General features: G+C 54.2%; 7 protein-coding genes across 7 annotated transcripts; 2 read left to right on the top strand and 5 right to left on the bottom strand.

Annotated features, from left to right (window-relative positions):
• The first annotated feature begins 148 nt into the window (after positions 1 to 148).
• Positions 149 to 1,511, top strand: BO80DRAFT_424664 (lipase/thioesterase family protein). Its single transcript, XM_025719333.1, has 3 exons — positions 149 to 426; positions 496 to 641; positions 693 to 1,511. The coding sequence occupies exons 1-3, from the start codon at positions 224 to 226 to the stop codon at positions 1,412 to 1,414; spliced, it is 1,071 nt and encodes a 356-aa protein (XP_025575787.1). The 5' UTR covers positions 149 to 223; the 3' UTR covers positions 1,415 to 1,511.
• A 154-nt stretch (positions 1,512 to 1,665) lies between these two features.
• Positions 1,666 to 3,075, bottom strand: BO80DRAFT_501748 (SDR family oxidoreductase). The gene is made up of 3 exons (XM_025724295.1): positions 2,488 to 3,075; positions 2,047 to 2,440; positions 1,666 to 1,996 (listed from the first exon to the last, which is right to left on the bottom strand). Exons 1-3 carry the CDS (start codon positions 2,813 to 2,815, stop codon positions 1,717 to 1,719), a joined length of 1,002 nt encoding a protein of 333 aa, XP_025575788.1. The 5' UTR covers positions 2,816 to 3,075; the 3' UTR covers positions 1,666 to 1,716.
• A 160-nt stretch (positions 3,076 to 3,235) lies between these two features.
• BO80DRAFT_424666 (cytochrome P450) lies at positions 3,236 to 5,180 on the top strand. Its single transcript, XM_025719334.1, has 4 exons — positions 3,236 to 3,482; positions 3,531 to 3,946; positions 4,008 to 4,392; positions 4,441 to 5,180. The coding sequence occupies exons 1-4, from the start codon at positions 3,288 to 3,290 to the stop codon at positions 5,053 to 5,055; spliced, it is 1,611 nt and encodes a 536-aa protein (XP_025575789.1). The 5' UTR covers positions 3,236 to 3,287; the 3' UTR covers positions 5,056 to 5,180.
• Positions 5,181 to 5,211: 31 nt separating this feature from the next.
• On the bottom strand, positions 5,212 to 9,501 carry BO80DRAFT_493248 (CobW domain protein; the record flags this gene model as incomplete). Its single annotated transcript, XM_025723808.1, has 9 exons — positions 5,212 to 5,965; positions 6,026 to 6,475; positions 6,560 to 6,871; positions 7,013 to 7,101; positions 8,010 to 8,372; positions 8,417 to 8,662; positions 8,709 to 8,882; positions 8,930 to 9,097; positions 9,154 to 9,501. 9 exons carry the CDS (start codon positions 9,499 to 9,501, stop codon positions 5,212 to 5,214), a joined length of 2,904 nt encoding a protein of 967 aa, XP_025575790.1.
• An 848-nt stretch (positions 9,502 to 10,349) lies between these two features.
• Positions 10,350 to 10,989, bottom strand: BO80DRAFT_444540 (MAPEG family protein; the record flags this gene model as incomplete). Its single annotated transcript, XM_025721436.1, has 3 exons — positions 10,350 to 10,549; positions 10,640 to 10,932; positions 10,985 to 10,989. 3 exons carry the CDS (start codon positions 10,987 to 10,989, stop codon positions 10,350 to 10,352), a joined length of 498 nt encoding a protein of 165 aa, XP_025575791.1.
• Positions 10,990 to 11,081: 92 nt separating this feature from the next.
• On the bottom strand, positions 11,082 to 13,744 carry BO80DRAFT_59053 (putative C6 transcription factor). Its single transcript, XM_025724626.1, has 4 exons — positions 13,082 to 13,744; positions 11,425 to 13,035; positions 11,305 to 11,379; positions 11,082 to 11,258 (listed from the first exon to the last, which is right to left on the bottom strand). Exons 1-4 carry the CDS (start codon positions 13,637 to 13,639, stop codon positions 11,175 to 11,177), a joined length of 2,328 nt encoding a protein of 775 aa, XP_025575792.1. The 5' UTR covers positions 13,640 to 13,744; the 3' UTR covers positions 11,082 to 11,174.
• A 563-nt stretch (positions 13,745 to 14,307) lies between these two features.
• Positions 14,308 to 14,997, bottom strand: BO80DRAFT_59061 (uncharacterized protein). Its single transcript, XM_025724627.1, has 2 exons — positions 14,697 to 14,997; positions 14,308 to 14,643 (listed from the first exon to the last, which is right to left on the bottom strand). Exons 1-2 carry the CDS (start codon positions 14,882 to 14,884, stop codon positions 14,388 to 14,390), a joined length of 444 nt encoding a protein of 147 aa, XP_025575793.1. The 5' UTR covers positions 14,885 to 14,997; the 3' UTR covers positions 14,308 to 14,387.
• Between the last annotated feature and the right edge of the window lie 103 nt (positions 14,998 to 15,100).

A 15,100-nucleotide genomic window follows, 5' to 3' on the forward strand; every position in this document is an offset into this window, starting at 1 on the left:
ACCCGCAAATCCGCAAAATGGATCGGGGGATCGGCGCTGCATATCGCTTCCCAAAGCGGTAACCCTTGCGACTCACATGCCTGGATCGGCCACGGGGATCTGTTGCTCGCACTGGCCGTCGCACAATGGCTCGTGAAGATGCCAGTTAGATAAGTTGGGTGGTGGCCAGGGTTGCACGGCCGGGATGTGACCTGAAGCACAACGGCTTGTGTTCCCCTCCATCATGATTCAACCGCGCGCCATCTCCCTCTCCCCGGCGGAGAAACTTGACTTTGTGCCTGCCCTGGCCTCGATTGTCCTGACCATTCTCTGGGCCACTCTCACCTCCCTTTGGCGCTCCACCGCCTATCCCAAGACTTTGGTGCTGCACATTGGCTATGCGGCGTTCCGCAAGGCCACCGTGCGCCTGTCCGTGGCGCAGATGCAGTGCGTGTTACATTCTTCACCACACACACTGACCACTGCCACTGACCACTGACACCACTGACTTCCCAGATATGCTCTCCCCACGACCGACAAGAACTACGAACGTTACGTGCGGAAGCACAAGCTCCCCTGCAAGACCGTTGACCTTGGCGATGGTGCCTTGGGCCATTGGATCGGCGACCAAACGGCCGACAACGTCCTGATCTGGTACCACGGTATGTTTTTCGGATGCATGCCATTATGTCTATGCACTAACAATCCCCCAGGCGGTGGCTTTGCCCTTCCTGCCAATGTAGGGTACTTCAAGTTCTTCACCAAGCTGATTGCCTCCATGGCGGCGTCCAACAAATCTCTGGCCGTCTTCACCCTCACCTACACCCTCGCTCCCCAAGCCACCTATCCCACGCAGCTTCGCCAGGCCGTATCCGCTCTGCGCTACGTCCTCGACAAGACCAACCACAGTCCATCACACATCGCGCTAGGTGGTGACTCCGCGGGGGGGAATCTCGTCGGCGGAGTGCTTTCTCATCTGGCGCATCCGCACCCGGAGATCGCTCCCATCACACTGTCGGGGAACCTCCTCGGGGCGATGATGATCGCACCCTGGACGAGCATGGAAACCGACTACACAGACCAGGTCATTGACTCGCGCGGCGATCTGATCACTCCAGGGGTGGCGGGGCCATGGGCGAAAGCTTATCTGGGTACGGCGCGGCGCGACTATTACACGGACCTGTCGACGGCGCCGACGGACTGGTTTACCACGTTTCCGGTGGAGCGGGTGTTGGTGTGTGGTGGGGGAAGCGAGATCTTGTTGCCTGTCATTCGTGGCTTTGTGGACAAGTTCTCGGCCGGGTTTGGGCGGGTGGAGCTGTGTGTGGGCGAGGGTGAGGGCCATGTGGCCCCCATCTATAATATGTATATCGGGGATCGGGATGAGACGGTGCAGGGCAAGCGAGTGGTTAGTTGGTTGCGGGAGGTGCTGTAGCTGTATGAGATACGTGTGTATATTGACTAGTGTATTGGTGTATGTAATGTATATGATTTAGCTGTTCAAGTACAAAGTGTGCAATTATGCAAAAGCAAGAAGCAAATGTGATGCAAACACCATCAGAAGCAGCCAAACACCCGCAGCATTCCCCTCCTCCATCTCTCTTCCCAGTCACTGATTTCTATCTTCCAAGGCAGAGTAAGACGATTCTCACCCACCACGGACAGAATACAACAAGTATGCATCATCGTGATTAAAAATTCATTAGATTATGCTAACATAGAAATACATCCAAGGTATCATTTCTTCTCCTGCTTCTCCTGCCACTCCCGCAAATGCAGCAAATCCGCCGACGCCAGCGCCCGTACTCGCTCCTGCAACCACGTGGGAAACGCCCGCACCAGACTGGCCACCCAGTATTTCTCCGGCAGGATGACCTGCCCACTTTTGCCAGATACGATCTGCTTTGCAATGGCATTTCCCACCCGCTCGACCGTCAAGACCGGCTGCTTGAACTCGTTCCCGGCGTCCGTCAACTGCTGGATCATGGGGGTGCGCACCCAAAAGGGGTGAACCACACTTTTAAGCTATCAGCAGCCGTCTTCTTCTCGAGTTTCAGAGGATCTCACCTAGTCTTCACTCCCGTCGCCTTATACCAATACTTCAACTCCTGCCCCAATCCCTCGTGGAACGCCAACGCACTCGCCTTTGAACAACAGTAATCGATCATCTCCCCCAGCGCCACAAAACTGGCCATGCTCGCCACGGTCACCACATGGCCGTGGTTGCGCTCGATCATGGCGGGGAGAAACTCTCGCACTGTTATGAAATGCGAGATGGTATTGACCTCGAACGTCTGTCGGATCTTTGCCTCGGGTTCATCTAGGATGGTCTTGTCGTGGCCCACACCGGCGTTGTTGACCAGCACGGTAGGATGGCCGTGCTCGGAGCGGATCTGCTCGGCCACGGGGTGGAGGGCGGTGGAGGAGGTAATGTCGGCTTTGTAGAAGGTTACGTTGGGAGCTGTGCGTGTTAATGGGGGTTAACATGGGTGATGGGGGGAGAAATACGGAGTGTGAAGGACGGTTCCTGGATGTCCAGGATAATGACCCGGGCGCCCTGGCTGGACAGCTCGGTCATGATCTGCTTGCCGATACCGCTGCATCCGCCCGTCACGAGAACCAGCTCGCGATCGTTGTCCCAGGTTCGGGTGCTCAAATTATTGAGCGACAGAGTGTTGAGGACCCGGTTGGTCTGGCGCAGCGCAGTAAGCGCCAGCACCGCACCGATGGCTTTAGGGACCAGCGGATGCAGCAGGGCCTGCTGGGCCGGGGGCGGCAGGTTGGCCAGAGCGGTTTGGGCCCATTCGTGGACGACAGCGGGGGAAAGAAGCGACATGATGATTCAGTGGTGTTGCATGAACAAAGTACCGAGACTGGATGCACGTCCACCGTCGCGCCGTTGCTATATAAGAACTGGCTGTATGACATGCAACCGAGGCTCGCATGGACTACACAATTATGAGATCACCCCGGAAATGGAAAGCGTTGCGATGTGAGGGTTAAGGTTTCGGGCAGTTGGAATTGCGGAGATGAGATCCACTGGCTCGGATTTTGCGTGTTGATCCTGCCGATCTTGGTTCGGACACATGTGATGCGATGGTTGCAGTGGTGATGATCTGCTGTCTGCCTGGACCCTTCGTATCAGATGGCTGCTGCCCGAGAGGCCGGGGTGGTGATCGACTCATGTGCCACCGAGGCAACCCTGATTAGGGCAGTCGATCGCTCCCTGATCCCCGCTCTTAATCTAAAACAGACTCTTCTCAGTCGACTTCGGAGCAGTCTGTGCTACCTCCTGTATCACCACCATCATGGACTCTCCGTTGGTGCTGCTGTCCGTTGCCTTGCTGGAGGCCTATTTGCTACAGCGCAGCTTGCTGCCCGACTGGGCATTTCGCAGTGTGACGGCTTTATCGCTGGCGGGTAATCTAAGCCTCCGATTGATCTGGGGATTGTTTGTCTATCCGTACTTTGTGACGCCGCTGCGTCATCTGCCTACTCTTCCGGTATGATGCTGATGATGGACTTGTCTACTCTGTATGCTAACAAGGTAGGGCAATCTCAACCACGGCCGCGTGATTTTTGACGACCCTCGCGGCCGGCTTCCGCTGCAATGGATGAAAACCATCCCCAATGACGGGCTCATTCATTTCCGTGACATCTTCAACCGGAGTTTCCTGCTGGCTACGAATCACCAGGCCCTGCTGGACATTATGAGTACCAACACCTACGACTTTGAGAAGCCGTGGCGCACGCGCGAGTTTCTAGCACGGATTATCGGATTCGGACTGATTCTGTCCGAGGGCGGCGCGCACAAGAAGCAGCGACGGGCGCTAACGCCGTCGTTCAATGTACGAAATATCCGGGCACTGTATGGGCTGATGTGGGGGAAGACGGGGGTGTTGATGGAGGAGCTGGAGCGGGAGATGGCCACGAATGAGGGAAAGGTTGAGATGAGTGTGTGGGCTAGGTATTTCCCTCCGATTGGTCTACATAATCAGCTGTAGTATCATATAATGCTAATCAAACAGCCGCCTCACCCTCGACATTATCGGCCCCGCGGCCATGGGCCGCGACTTTCGCTCGCTCCAAAACCCCGAGAACAAAGTCGCCGACAGCTTCCTGGCCATTCTCGAGCCCACGAAAGAGAAGATTGCCTTTCTGGCTGTCAACGTGCTGCTCCCGCAGTGGTTCGCGCGGCGACTCCCATGGCGCCTAAACCGTGTCATCGACACGGAGACGGGCTTCCTGCGCGAGCTATGTAAGGACATTGTCTTGGAGAAGAGGGCCTCAATTGTAGCAACGCAAGCCACGGCCGCAGAGCTCGAGGCCGATATTCTTGGAACCATGATGCTAGGAGGCGACTTTACCGATGACGAACTGGTCGATCAAATGTTGACATTCCTCGCAGCTGGCGTATGTCCCCGCCCTTCTCCATATCACCACAACACTAACCAAATCCAGCACGAAACCACCGCCAGCGCCTTCACCTGGGCCTGCTACCTCCTGACCCAACACCCAGAGTACCAAGCTCCTCTCCGGGCCGAAATCCGCTCCCGCATCCCCAGCGGCACCGCCCCCATCACCCACACCGACCTCGAATCCCTCCCCCTCCTCAACGGCATCGTCCAGGAAGTCCTCCGCCTCTACCCCACCGTGCCCCTCACCCTCCGCGAATCCATCCGCGACACCACCGTCGCCAACACCCACGTACCCCGGGGCACTCGCGTCCTCCTCTGCCCGTACGCCATCAACCGCAGTCCGCTGTTCTGGGGCGAGGACGCCGACGTCTTCCGTCCGGAACGGTGGGTGGATACCGATGCGAATGGGAATGCTGTTGTTAATCAGCATGGTGGGGCGGGGACGAATTACGCTCAGATTACGTTTCTGCATGGGCAGAGAGCATGTATTGGGAAGGACTTTGCAAAGGCGGAGTTGAGATGTGCTCTGACGGGGGTTTTGGGACGGTTTGAGATCGAGATGCAGGATCCGAAACAGGTGATTCATATTGCGGGGGCGGTTACGACGAAGCCGGTCGAGGGGATGCATTTGAGGATGAGGAGGGTGGAGGGGTGGTGATTCCTGTCCCTGGTTCAAGTGGATGGTATATATAGGGTGGGTGGTATATATGGTGTAAATATATGACTGAGCACATAGTATTAAGATAGTGTAACTTACCAGAGCGAGGTATGTAATGAATATGCTAACCACTTTTCTCTAAACCAACATAAGAACTCACTTTTTCTGTACATGCGCATGTCCATGATGCTTATGTCCATGGCCATGCCCCTGTCCCTGCAAAAACTCACTCGCCTTTCTCTTCCCCCCTTCTTCCGACCCCTCTATCTCATCCTTTTCCAACGACGGCCAATCCTCCCACCCATCCTCCCAAATCCCCGCCATCATCTCCTGCTTCTCCCTCCTGGTCACCCTCTTCTTCCGCATAATCCCTTCCCACCGTTTCATCTCCCCATCATCCAATAAACACTCATCTAATAACTTCGTAACCGCCACCGTATCTATACCCTCCCCGATAAACACAATCTCCTGTCGGCGATCTCCCCATTCGCCTTGAAAGTCATCTGTGATGGACTTGCGCACGTCTGCGTCCTCGGGCCACGCTTCGTCGGGCAACTCGGCGAACCACCCGCCGCCACAGCCTAGGGTGAGCATGGCGCCGGCTTGACTCCATTCGCCGAACTGGTAGGGGCGGGTGGCTAGCCAGAAGAAGCCTTTCGAGCGGAGGACCGAGTGCAGGATGGGGTGGGCGCGTTTGTTGGCGAGGATGGTTTCGGGGGTCGGTTGGTCCAGGTCGGGCATTTCTTCGTCTTCATCTTCTTCGTCGTCTTCTTCTTCTTCTTCTTCTTCTTCTTCTTCATCATCACCCCCCGCATTCTGCAACAAAATAAACTTATCATATAACAACTCAAACAGTCGTCGCGGTTGGAATGGCCGTCTAGCCGTATACACAAAGTTATTAATGCCGTACCTGACTTGTTAGCCTCATCCCAACTACATCTCAATAGCAAAAAGAAGAAAGGATACTCACTCCAAGGTCTCCGGCTTCGGCGCCATGCGCACCCCATTCGCAGTCTCGACCTTGCTCATCTCATGCAAACTCCTCAACCAACCGGCTCCACTCGCCGCACGAAGGAAATCAAATCTCCCCGTCCCCAACACCTCCTTCACATCAATCTTCGAATACTTGCTCTCCAGCACCTTGGCCACGGGATTGAGCAACCCGATTAACGTCCGGATTTTGTCCCGCACCGATTGATCCACCATATCGATCTTGTTAATGATAATGACGTCGGCGAATTCGATCTGATCGACCATGAGGTCGGAAATCGTTCGCTCGTCTTCGGGGATGATTTCCCCGGAACCGTAGCGATCGGAGAGGAACTCGGCAGTGTGGAGATTATGGTGGAGGTTGAATGCGTCCAGGACGGTGACGGTCGTGTCGAGGGTTGTGAGGGTGGAGAGACCGCCTTGTTTTACCCTATCCCCATCATCATCATCATCATCATTAGCATATACTTATCCCCACGAACGAAACGGCAAAAGAGAGAGGGTATAAACATACACATCCTCCACAACCCTCCTACTCTCCCCATCCAAGCCCTCCAACCCCAACCCCGCATCACCCCCCGCTTCCAACATCGCGGCACTGAACTCCGCCGTGAACGTCTCGGCCACTTGCATCGGTTCACTAATGCCCGTACTTTCAATCACCACGTACTCGACCCCATCCTGGGTGGTCAGACGGGCGAGTTCGGAGAGCAGATCCCCTCGGAGCGTGCAGCAGATGCAGCCGTTTTGTAATTGGATGAGGGATTCTTTGGTGTGCGAGATGCTGTGGTGGTGGGATTTGATGAGCGTGGCGTCGATGTTGAGACTGGATTTGTTAGATGCTTGCTTGGAGTAGATTTGGTGAGATAGGTAGGGTTATTGGGTATAAGGAGGGAAGGGTGTGTGTCCCATCCTAAACATAACCCAATACTAGAAATAAAGAAAGAAAAGGGGAAAATAGGAATACCTGCTCATATCATTCACAATCACCGCGATCCGTAGCCCATGATCCGCCGACTGGAGAATATGTTCCAAGAGGGTGGTTTTTCCACTTCCCTGGATACCACTTAGCCACACACACACACACCACCATACATAGCACACCAGCAAGGTCCATTCACAACCAACCCAACAAAACAAGATAGATACGTACCAAGAACCCAGACAATAACGTAACCGGCAACTTCCTCTTCTTCGCCCCCTCAACTCCATCACTGGGAGTTTGTGCCGACGGGGCCGGATACGTGAGGGATTCTTTGCCGGAGTCGATCATCTCGTTTCCTCTCTCTCTCTCTCTCTGGGATAATTTAGAGAGTAAAAGAATAGAAAATGAATGAAAAAAAGAAGAACAATTCATCCTCTGGATACTGAGTATAGATATCTTTATATATGCCCTGCCACCAAGGTAACGGATTTATCATCGGTGATGTGATTGGTGTGGTGTGGTGATGGGATACCAAGGTCCTTGTCTGCAAGGTGCGTGATAGCAAGGTACCCACTCATTTTATTGCCATTTAGGTACCCCTGAGAGGTGGGTGGTTGTGATTTATGTAAATTGGGATTGGAATGGGATGATAGGTTAGGTCTGTTGTTTCGATTTAATGTTGGGTCGTATGATTGATACCAAGGCCAACCCTACATCCAAACCTGGGTACTTTTTGTAGCCGCAATTAGCCCTAATACACCTAACTAATTCTCAAACCAACATCAACTTACTCGTAATACCAGAGAATAAAAGGTTGATTATAATAATAGGAAGATATCACTAAGGAAACACCGTCCCATCCCAAACCCTCAACTGAGTGGATTGGTTGACCCTCAGACCAATTTGGCTTCAAGCTTATGGCCTTGGAAGATATCACTGTGGAATCTTACGAACCGTGATGCTAAGTACTGCTCATTGCTGGTGATATAGAACACTAATATCAATAGTACGACCTCTTCGTAACCGACGAATCAGACACACAATCCACCCCAATCCCCCCCTGAATATCATTGCAGACAATCTCTGCCCCTCCCGACGGACTCGTCAAGTTGACATTCGTCAAGGTGATGTTCGTGCATACGGCATCTGGCGAGCACACCAGATCGGCTACCACCTTGCCATCTTTGCCGGAGGATGTTCCCCACACGTTCTCAAAGACCACATTCGTGATATTCACGGCCGACGGGTACTTGGCACACTCAGTGGAATTCACGTCAAAGTAGCATTGGTCCAGCACGATTGGCGCATCGGTGTTCTGGATCTGGATGTTCTTGTAGGTGATGTTGTTCATGCGGCCGTAACCCACGTCCTGGCCGGCCCAGGCCTTGAGGCGTGCGCCGTTCTATTCTCATTAGTATGGCTCGGTAGTGTCAGAGGTGTGCGTACCTGTCCGTTCAATAGTGTCACGTTCTCAATGTACACGTTCTCGATAAAGTCCATCTCGCCGGCATACTCGCCGATACTGCCCATGCTCACCCCGTGCGTGTTGTTGCACCACATGTTCTGCACAAAGATGTTGCTCGTGTTCGACTTCGGAGAGAAGCAGTCATCACCCACGTCGATGCGCATGTTGGTGGCACTAAAATTATCCACTACAAGCGAGTCGAATCCGTCCGTGTTGGCCGGATCAGACTGAACGGTCAGTGAAGATCAACAACCAACCCATCAAGTAACTCACCGACGCATTCGTGGAAAACGCATGAATATACACATTATCAAACGAGATATCATTTGTGCGGACAAAGAAGTTGGTCCAGCAGGGCGAGTTCAGCTGCGTGATACCTTCGACCGACACACGGGTGGCATTATCCGTGAGGAAGAGAATCGGCCGGTAGAAGGTATTATCGGGATCCTGTCATCGTCAGTCACCATCCATCCCCCACAGTAGACAAAACCTACCAAGATCTGCTTTCCCGCAAACTCATCATACCACTTCTGTCCATTCCCATTCAACACCCCACTGCCAAAGATCTTAATATCCTGCCCACCCCAGCGCCAGAAGGTAATCGACTTCTGAAAGCTATAGTAAAAGTTATTGGCTTGCCAGTACGTGATATTATTCGTGAACTATATCATATCGTCAGCCATCTCACCACCCTCATCGAATCCTACTAGAGACAAACCTGAATCTCCCCCTCCAACTGCACCTCAATATCATCCAAAAACGTCAAATCCAACTTCTTCCCAATAACATACTTCTCTCCCTCCTTCAACAATAACCGTCCCCCATGGTTCGCCCGCTGCAACCCCCACAGAAAATCCGCCGACACATCATCGGCCGCGTTCTTCGACGCCCGAATCGTCACCGTCTGTCGGTCCGCATACTTGCCATGCTGGGCCCCAATGGCCTGTAATCCCGCTGTATCAGACGCCGGGATGACTCGCGCCCCAGGAATGAGTCCACCCACGGCAGCACCGAATGTGAGGGTCCCGGCGCTGAGCAACAGCGCAGTATACGAGAGTAGTCTCATGATGAATGGATAGTTTGATTCAGTCTACCCCTTTCTTTGTGAGCTGCACTTCACCACTTATATAGGTAGGTATCCGTCCCACTGCCGAGCCTCTCGCATACCCCAGAATCAGATACCATCATGATCCGGGGTATCCCCACGGGGGAAGCAGGGGATTTTTCCACCTGTCAGCGACCAGCACGGCCCGACGGATTGGAAAGTCGACTGGTGGTCTGGGGGTGCGTTCTGGAAATCTCGTGATCAGCCACTTGGTCGGTGCGCGGTGACGGACTGTCGTGCGCAAATTTCCCCGGATTGTAGGGCTGGGTTGGGGGATCTTCCACCAATGGGTGTGGGGGGGGTGTCGGATTGATGCTGTCTGTCGTGGGGGCATGTTTTGGTGGGGATCTGGGATGGTGGTGAGGTGGCAGGTGCATGGTGTGGAGGAGTGGGTGGATGATGTCTTTTGATTCATGGGTGAATAGAGCAGATGCGGATGATGATATCATTCCGCAGTGCAGGATTGCCGAGTTGGTGGTCTTGGGAAGTTTGTTGTTACTGCAGCTGAATGTACGATTTAGATACTGTATAGTATTGTGGGGAATCCAGCATCCCCAGATCGGGTACCCCAGGGATGTATCGTTATCCTTGCACATTCCTTTCTTAGTCATGTCAACACCATAACTAGTTAACTATCCAGAGTTTATCCAACTAGCCCATAAGCTCCCTAATTACGGATTAGTCTAGTCTAGTCCCATTAATCCGCGAAACAATAAAAGAATAACCTCGGTACCCCGCAGATCACCATCCCAACATCAACAATCCAGCCGGAGATCCCAATCTCCCATTTTCTCCCAATTATGCATCCCTCACAACTTCCTCCCGCCCACCACCAACGCCGTAATACAACTCACATTCCCCGACCACCACAACACCGACCGCAAAAAGCTCCACCCCTCCGATTCAATCAACACATACGCTAATCCAAACGCCACCCGCGATACCGTATACCACGCGCCAATCCCATTGATTGTGTCGTTCGGTAAGTCGGTATGTAATGCCACCAGCACTATAATAAAAATCATTACTATTAGTACCGACCCATGCATCCATCCAATCTCTGTAAATGAATGAATGTAGATAAAGGTGTAATACGCACTCGCCGCCACAAAAAGTGGAAACCCCTCGATGGCATTCGCATGCGCGGCTTCCTGGCGCTTCAGTCGGTTTAATTGTCGGCGGGTGATTTTGCCCGCTTGCACGGCGGCCTCGCCGTAGGTGGTGAGGTCTTCGCGCGGCGCCACGTTGTGGTCTAGGCGGAGGAGTCGCTTGGCGGGTCGGGTGCTCAGCACCCCGTGCGCGAAGAACCAGTTGCCGATGAGGTAGGCGACGGCGTTGTTGGGGATAGGTTCGTTGGCGGTGGCTTGGAGGCCGAGGGTGGTTAGGATGGATCTGTAGGGTTAGGATGGGTGTTTGTGTATGTACTGGGATGGGAGTGACGTACGACATGATAGCGGTGGTTAACAAGGGGTGGAAATGGATATGAGATGAGAAGGAATTTATACCAGTTGCATGATCGACATGCCCCGTCCACAAAATTAGTTATCATACATTATCGTAGCCATTGGCAATCCATCACATGAAACTTGGGATATCACAATATCTCGCTCATCCACCAACGCCTCGGTTGTCCATTAGAACAAAGTCAGAAAGTCCTGATCCCACATCCCCGGCATCCCATAGTCGTTCATGTCAAACAACGTCCCGAAATCCAACGACTGCATCCGTTAGCATCAACCCGCCAAGCAGAGGAGATCGACAAACCGTGTCTAACCCAAACGACGCAGGGTCGAATGGTAAATCGGGTGTTGCCAGACTCAGCGACGGCGTAGAGACGGGCTAGAGTTCATTAGCAACGATCGACACCTTAAGGACTCTACATACCGTCGACTCGGCCTGTCGGGCTCGGGTAGACGCCCAGGTGGCCCCCCGCATCACCTGTTCGCATGCCTGCATGGACTTCATCGCGTCCCGCTCAATCACCTTCTGCGGGTCTTCCCCCCGGAGCCGCGCCTTCACCGACGAGAGTGCAAGGTTCGGGAGGAAAAACGCCTTGCTCCCCTTGCCGTTCGGCGTGATCCGGCTCCCGAATGTTTCGATCGTCCGCTCGACCGCCCCGATCATAACCTCCTGCTGCGACCGCACCAGATCGTTCAATGAGGTCAGCGCGCTGGACTGGCCCGCGGTCGACGCGCTCGCCATGTTGAACTCGCCCGCTTGGATGTAGAGCTCCACGCACACCGTCAGGGCAGCGTGAAGAAACTCATCGCGGAACATCCCCCCACTGAGCTGCCCCAGATGTGGGCATACCTGGGCGCTCGCCGGAGGCTCGTGATGGGAGAGGATCTCCAATGCGGACTCCAGGCAGATCTTCCGCGAGTAGGAAAATTTGGGCGACCGGAGAATACTCAACGCAAACGGCCGGTTCAGAACCAGGATTGATCGCCGTAACAGAAACATCAACATGGACTGGGCGAAGGACGAATCGTTGCCGCCCGGCGACGGCAGCCCCGGGTCGCACTGCTTCCGAAAGATCCCCACGCCGTGGTGCATGAATTGGATCAGCTCTTCACTGAGTCGCAAGGCCTCATCGTAGGACAGAGTGAACTTCAGACTGTTGATCGCCTTGGCGATATGAAGTCGCAACGGCAACGACTGGAGAAGCAAGACCTGGAACGTACTTTGCGTAAACACCTCCGGATCCTTGGGGACCGCATCCTCGGTCATATCTTCCGTCAGTTGCGCATCATCGAGATTCGAGGGGGGCTCGCAATCGTATTCATCCAGGTCGATGGTGGGCGGCATCCCACCATCCAAGGACGACTGCAAATCCAGCTCCAGAATGGTCGCCCACAGTCGTCGGCGCATCTCGGCCCAGAATTTCGTCATCTTTCCGAACCGATGGGGATCCCGATGCAGCCCCATGGTCATGGCAGTCCGCGTCAGCGAACCGGACGAGATCCAAACAATATCCCCATCGATCGCATCGGCCTGCCGTGCAATCATCAAGAGGCATTCAATCTGCAGAATGTTGAAATCGATGGTCGAGCTGACTAACGTGGACGCAATCCACGACCGGACGCCGGCAATCCATTCGGCGGCCGTTTGATATACGGGACCCTCGCCATTAATCTTCGTGGTCGGACTAAGAAAACAGCAACTGGCGGCCATCAATGCAAGCAGCTTCGCCACAAAGGACGGTTCCCTGGGCTGTACGCCCGCCCAGAAGTTGCCGTACTGCTCCAGGAAGGTTGGGATATGCAAGATTCGGTGCGTTGTCTCGAACGTGGTCAGATACAGGTTCAGTAGTTCGTCGGCGACATGGCGAGGAGGAACCATTTCCTCCAACGTGGGCGGCTTCTCGCGAAAGGCGCGCTGATGTTCTTGTCGTTCCCGAGACCATACCTCCCCTTTGAAGACCTTGAATTTCTTATAGTCGGGGTTCCTCTTCAATGTACTGCGCCGGCCTCGCATAAACGTAGCAACGTCGTCAAACTGCAAAGGTCAGCACCAGATCGTATGAGCCTTCGCTAATACGTACGAAAGACAAGGAGACGGAGGAATGGCTTCGCCCAACATATCGGGTCCGGCTCTTCTTGCCCCGGAAGCAACATCGGTCCGGGAGGTCCTTCACGCTATCGACGAGGCTGTGCGCCTCCGGGCCCAAGCGATGCCCGCCTTCTGACGGGGCATCATATCCCAGACTTTCCGGCGTGTGGATGGGACCCGTCTTGGAGAGCGCCGTTTCTAGAAATTGGATGCGACTGCGGAGCTCGTGCAACTCATCCGAGCGTGCTTTAGGCTTGGTCACCCGGTTTGTCGACTGGTGCTTGGAATCAAATACGTAGAGTCCACCGTGGGCTGGACTAGCCCGACTGCTGGAGACACGCGCACGTTCGGGTGGTGTGCTTCCCGCGCGCCCCAACGTCGGAGCCTGAGGCCCCACGTAGACGCATTGATCCGGGGTTTTGGACTTGACGCATTGCCCGCATGGTAGAGCGCGGTCACACTTTAACTTGCGACGCCTGCAAATGGTGCAGGACAAGGGCGGTCTGCGCCGTCGCGGCGGTGACTTGGGAGATTGGGGATCTCCATCCATCGTCTTGAGCGTTCCGTCCTGGGCGCGAAATTATAATTGTCGGGGTAGGGATGACCCCGCGACCGTGATCAAGTCACCTGATGCTGGTGTCTTGTTGCACCGTGAAGCGGTGGCCGCGGAGGTGCGAGAATTTGGTGAAACTGAAGGTGGATGACTGCGCAGCGACAGGCAACGTCAAATGTCTTATCTGATCAGTAAGCTGACGGCCGAATGCCGAGCCCACGGCCTTCGCTGCCTGATTTGGCCGAGGAGCGAAGACGTGGACTTGCACGATGCAGGCGCTTTAGTCGACTGGCTAGTGGCACTCTGCTGGTGGGCATCTTCAGGAGGCTCCGGCGATTACTCCTCGGACTTGCTGTAAGGAGCTGTCCGAGGTGTCGGAGATGCCTGTTCAGGTTAGTGTATTTTTCTGCCAGGCCACAAGGCGACCGCGGGGGAATCCGATCCGATCCATGGTACAGGGCCTCCACGATCTTGTCATATCTGATCTTCTCTGGTTGTTATGCCCCATATAGCAGATTACAGACTTGGCAGATGCTGTTAAAAGGGGAGAACCGAAGACATGACGACATCAAAGTCCGCGTCTAGCTGTACCGGGCTTAAGGGTCAGGCTTCCAATATCAATCACCTTGCTGATGTCTATGCCGTGTCTATCTAGTATCTAACACAGATCAAGCCAAAAGCTCATTAAACATAGCTTCCCTATCGCGATGCCATTGTCCGCTTTATCCTGATCTCAAGCGGACCCTTAAGAGGAAGTGGGGTACACAGTGATGTTGCCAGAGTAGCGGCACTCGGTCGTAACCATACTGCCAATCGACGTCTGGCATGTCCACAGGCTGCCAGTTTCATTTGCATTGACCGTGACCTCGACTATTTCAGGGCCCTTGACCCGCGTGATTGCCAGGGTGAAGCTTGTGATGTTGGACACCCCGCCCGGGAAATCCACCCAGTAGTTTCCGTCCTCTGTGCGAGAGTCCGTGACAGGCGGTCCAGGGCGTTCCCTAGCCACAGATGTTAGATTCATGGTGGGCCTAAGAGGGAGGTGGAAGCTTACCACGACAGACTGGCATCAGTAGTGTCATCGTAGTTGGCATCGACGAGAATGAATTGGACATCTGCCGTCTCGCTGGTCTCAGAGGCCCAGAGGCCGCTGATGGTGACTGCTTCCTCGGCTCGCTTAGCAGGTACGGCCAGAGCAGTGCTGACAGCCATGAGGAGGGAGCAGATTGTATGGGCCTTCATGATTTCGTTGAGGGATGGCTCGTCGATTGAAGAGGAAGGAGAATTTGTAGAGGAGAGATTTGCTGTTCTGGATGATAATAAGAGAGTCCAATCTGCGGCTCCCCAGATTTTATATCTTCATGCTGGCTGTATAATTAGTACAATCCTCGACATGGCATCCGAATCCCGACGATGAGATGAAGGCATACTCACTGCGCTCAGCTGCCTGCAACCTCT

This window comes from Aspergillus ibericus, assembly GCF_003184845.1.
Source record: "Aspergillus ibericus CBS 121593 unplaced genomic scaffold BO80scaffold_17, whole genome shotgun sequence".
Lineage (NCBI taxonomy): Eukaryota > Fungi > Ascomycota > Eurotiomycetes > Eurotiales > Aspergillaceae > Aspergillus > Aspergillus ibericus.

Bases quoted from the DNA above. Each gene is read 5' to 3' on its own strand.
- BO80DRAFT_424664 (XM_025719333.1), top strand. From the start codon at position 224: ATGATTCAACCGCGCGCCATCTCCCTCTCCCCGGCGGAGAAACTTGAC. The intron at 427-495 runs GTGCGTGTTACA...CTGACTTCCCAG, and splicing joins CTGTCCGTGGCGCAGATGCA to ATATGCTCTCCCCACGACCG. The intron at 642-692 runs GTATGTTTTTCG...ACAATCCCCCAG, and splicing joins CGTCCTGATCTGGTACCACG to GCGGTGGCTTTGCCCTTCCT.
- BO80DRAFT_501748 (XM_025724295.1), bottom strand. From the start codon at position 2,815: ATGTCGCTTCTTTCCCCCGCTGTCGTCCACGAATGGGCCCAAACCGCT. The intron at 2,441-2,487 runs GTATTTCTCCCC...TAACACGCACAG, and splicing joins GGAACCGTCCTTCACACTCC to CTCCCAACGTAACCTTCTAC. The intron at 1,997-2,046 runs GTGAGATCCTCT...ATAGCTTAAAAG, and splicing joins GCGACGGGAGTGAAGACTAG to TGTGGTTCACCCCTTTTGGG.
- BO80DRAFT_424666 (XM_025719334.1), top strand. From the start codon at position 3,288: ATGGACTCTCCGTTGGTGCTGCTGTCCGTTGCCTTGCTGGAGGCCTAT. The intron at 3,947-4,007 runs GTATTTCCCTCC...CTAATCAAACAG, and splicing joins GAGATGAGTGTGTGGGCTAG to CCGCCTCACCCTCGACATTA. The intron at 4,393-4,440 runs GTATGTCCCCGC...AACCAAATCCAG, and splicing joins TGACATTCCTCGCAGCTGGC to CACGAAACCACCGCCAGCGC.
- BO80DRAFT_59053 (XM_025724626.1), bottom strand. From the start codon at position 13,639: ATGGATGGAGATCCCCAATCTCCCAAGTCACCGCCGCGACGGCGCAGA. The intron at 13,036-13,081 runs GTACGTATTAGC...TGACCTTTGCAG, and splicing joins CCTCCGTCTCCTTGTCTTTC to TTTGACGACGTTGCTACGTT. The intron at 11,259-11,304 runs GTTTGTCGATCT...TAACGGATGCAG, and splicing joins CGTCGTTTGGGTTAGACACG to TCGTTGGATTTCGGGACGTT.
- BO80DRAFT_59061 (XM_025724627.1), bottom strand. From the start codon at position 14,884: ATGAAGGCCCATACAATCTGCTCCCTCCTCATGGCTGTCAGCACTGCT. The intron at 14,644-14,696 runs GTAAGCTTCCAC...ATCTGTGGCTAG, and splicing joins ACTGATGCCAGTCTGTCGTG to GGAACGCCCTGGACCGCCTG.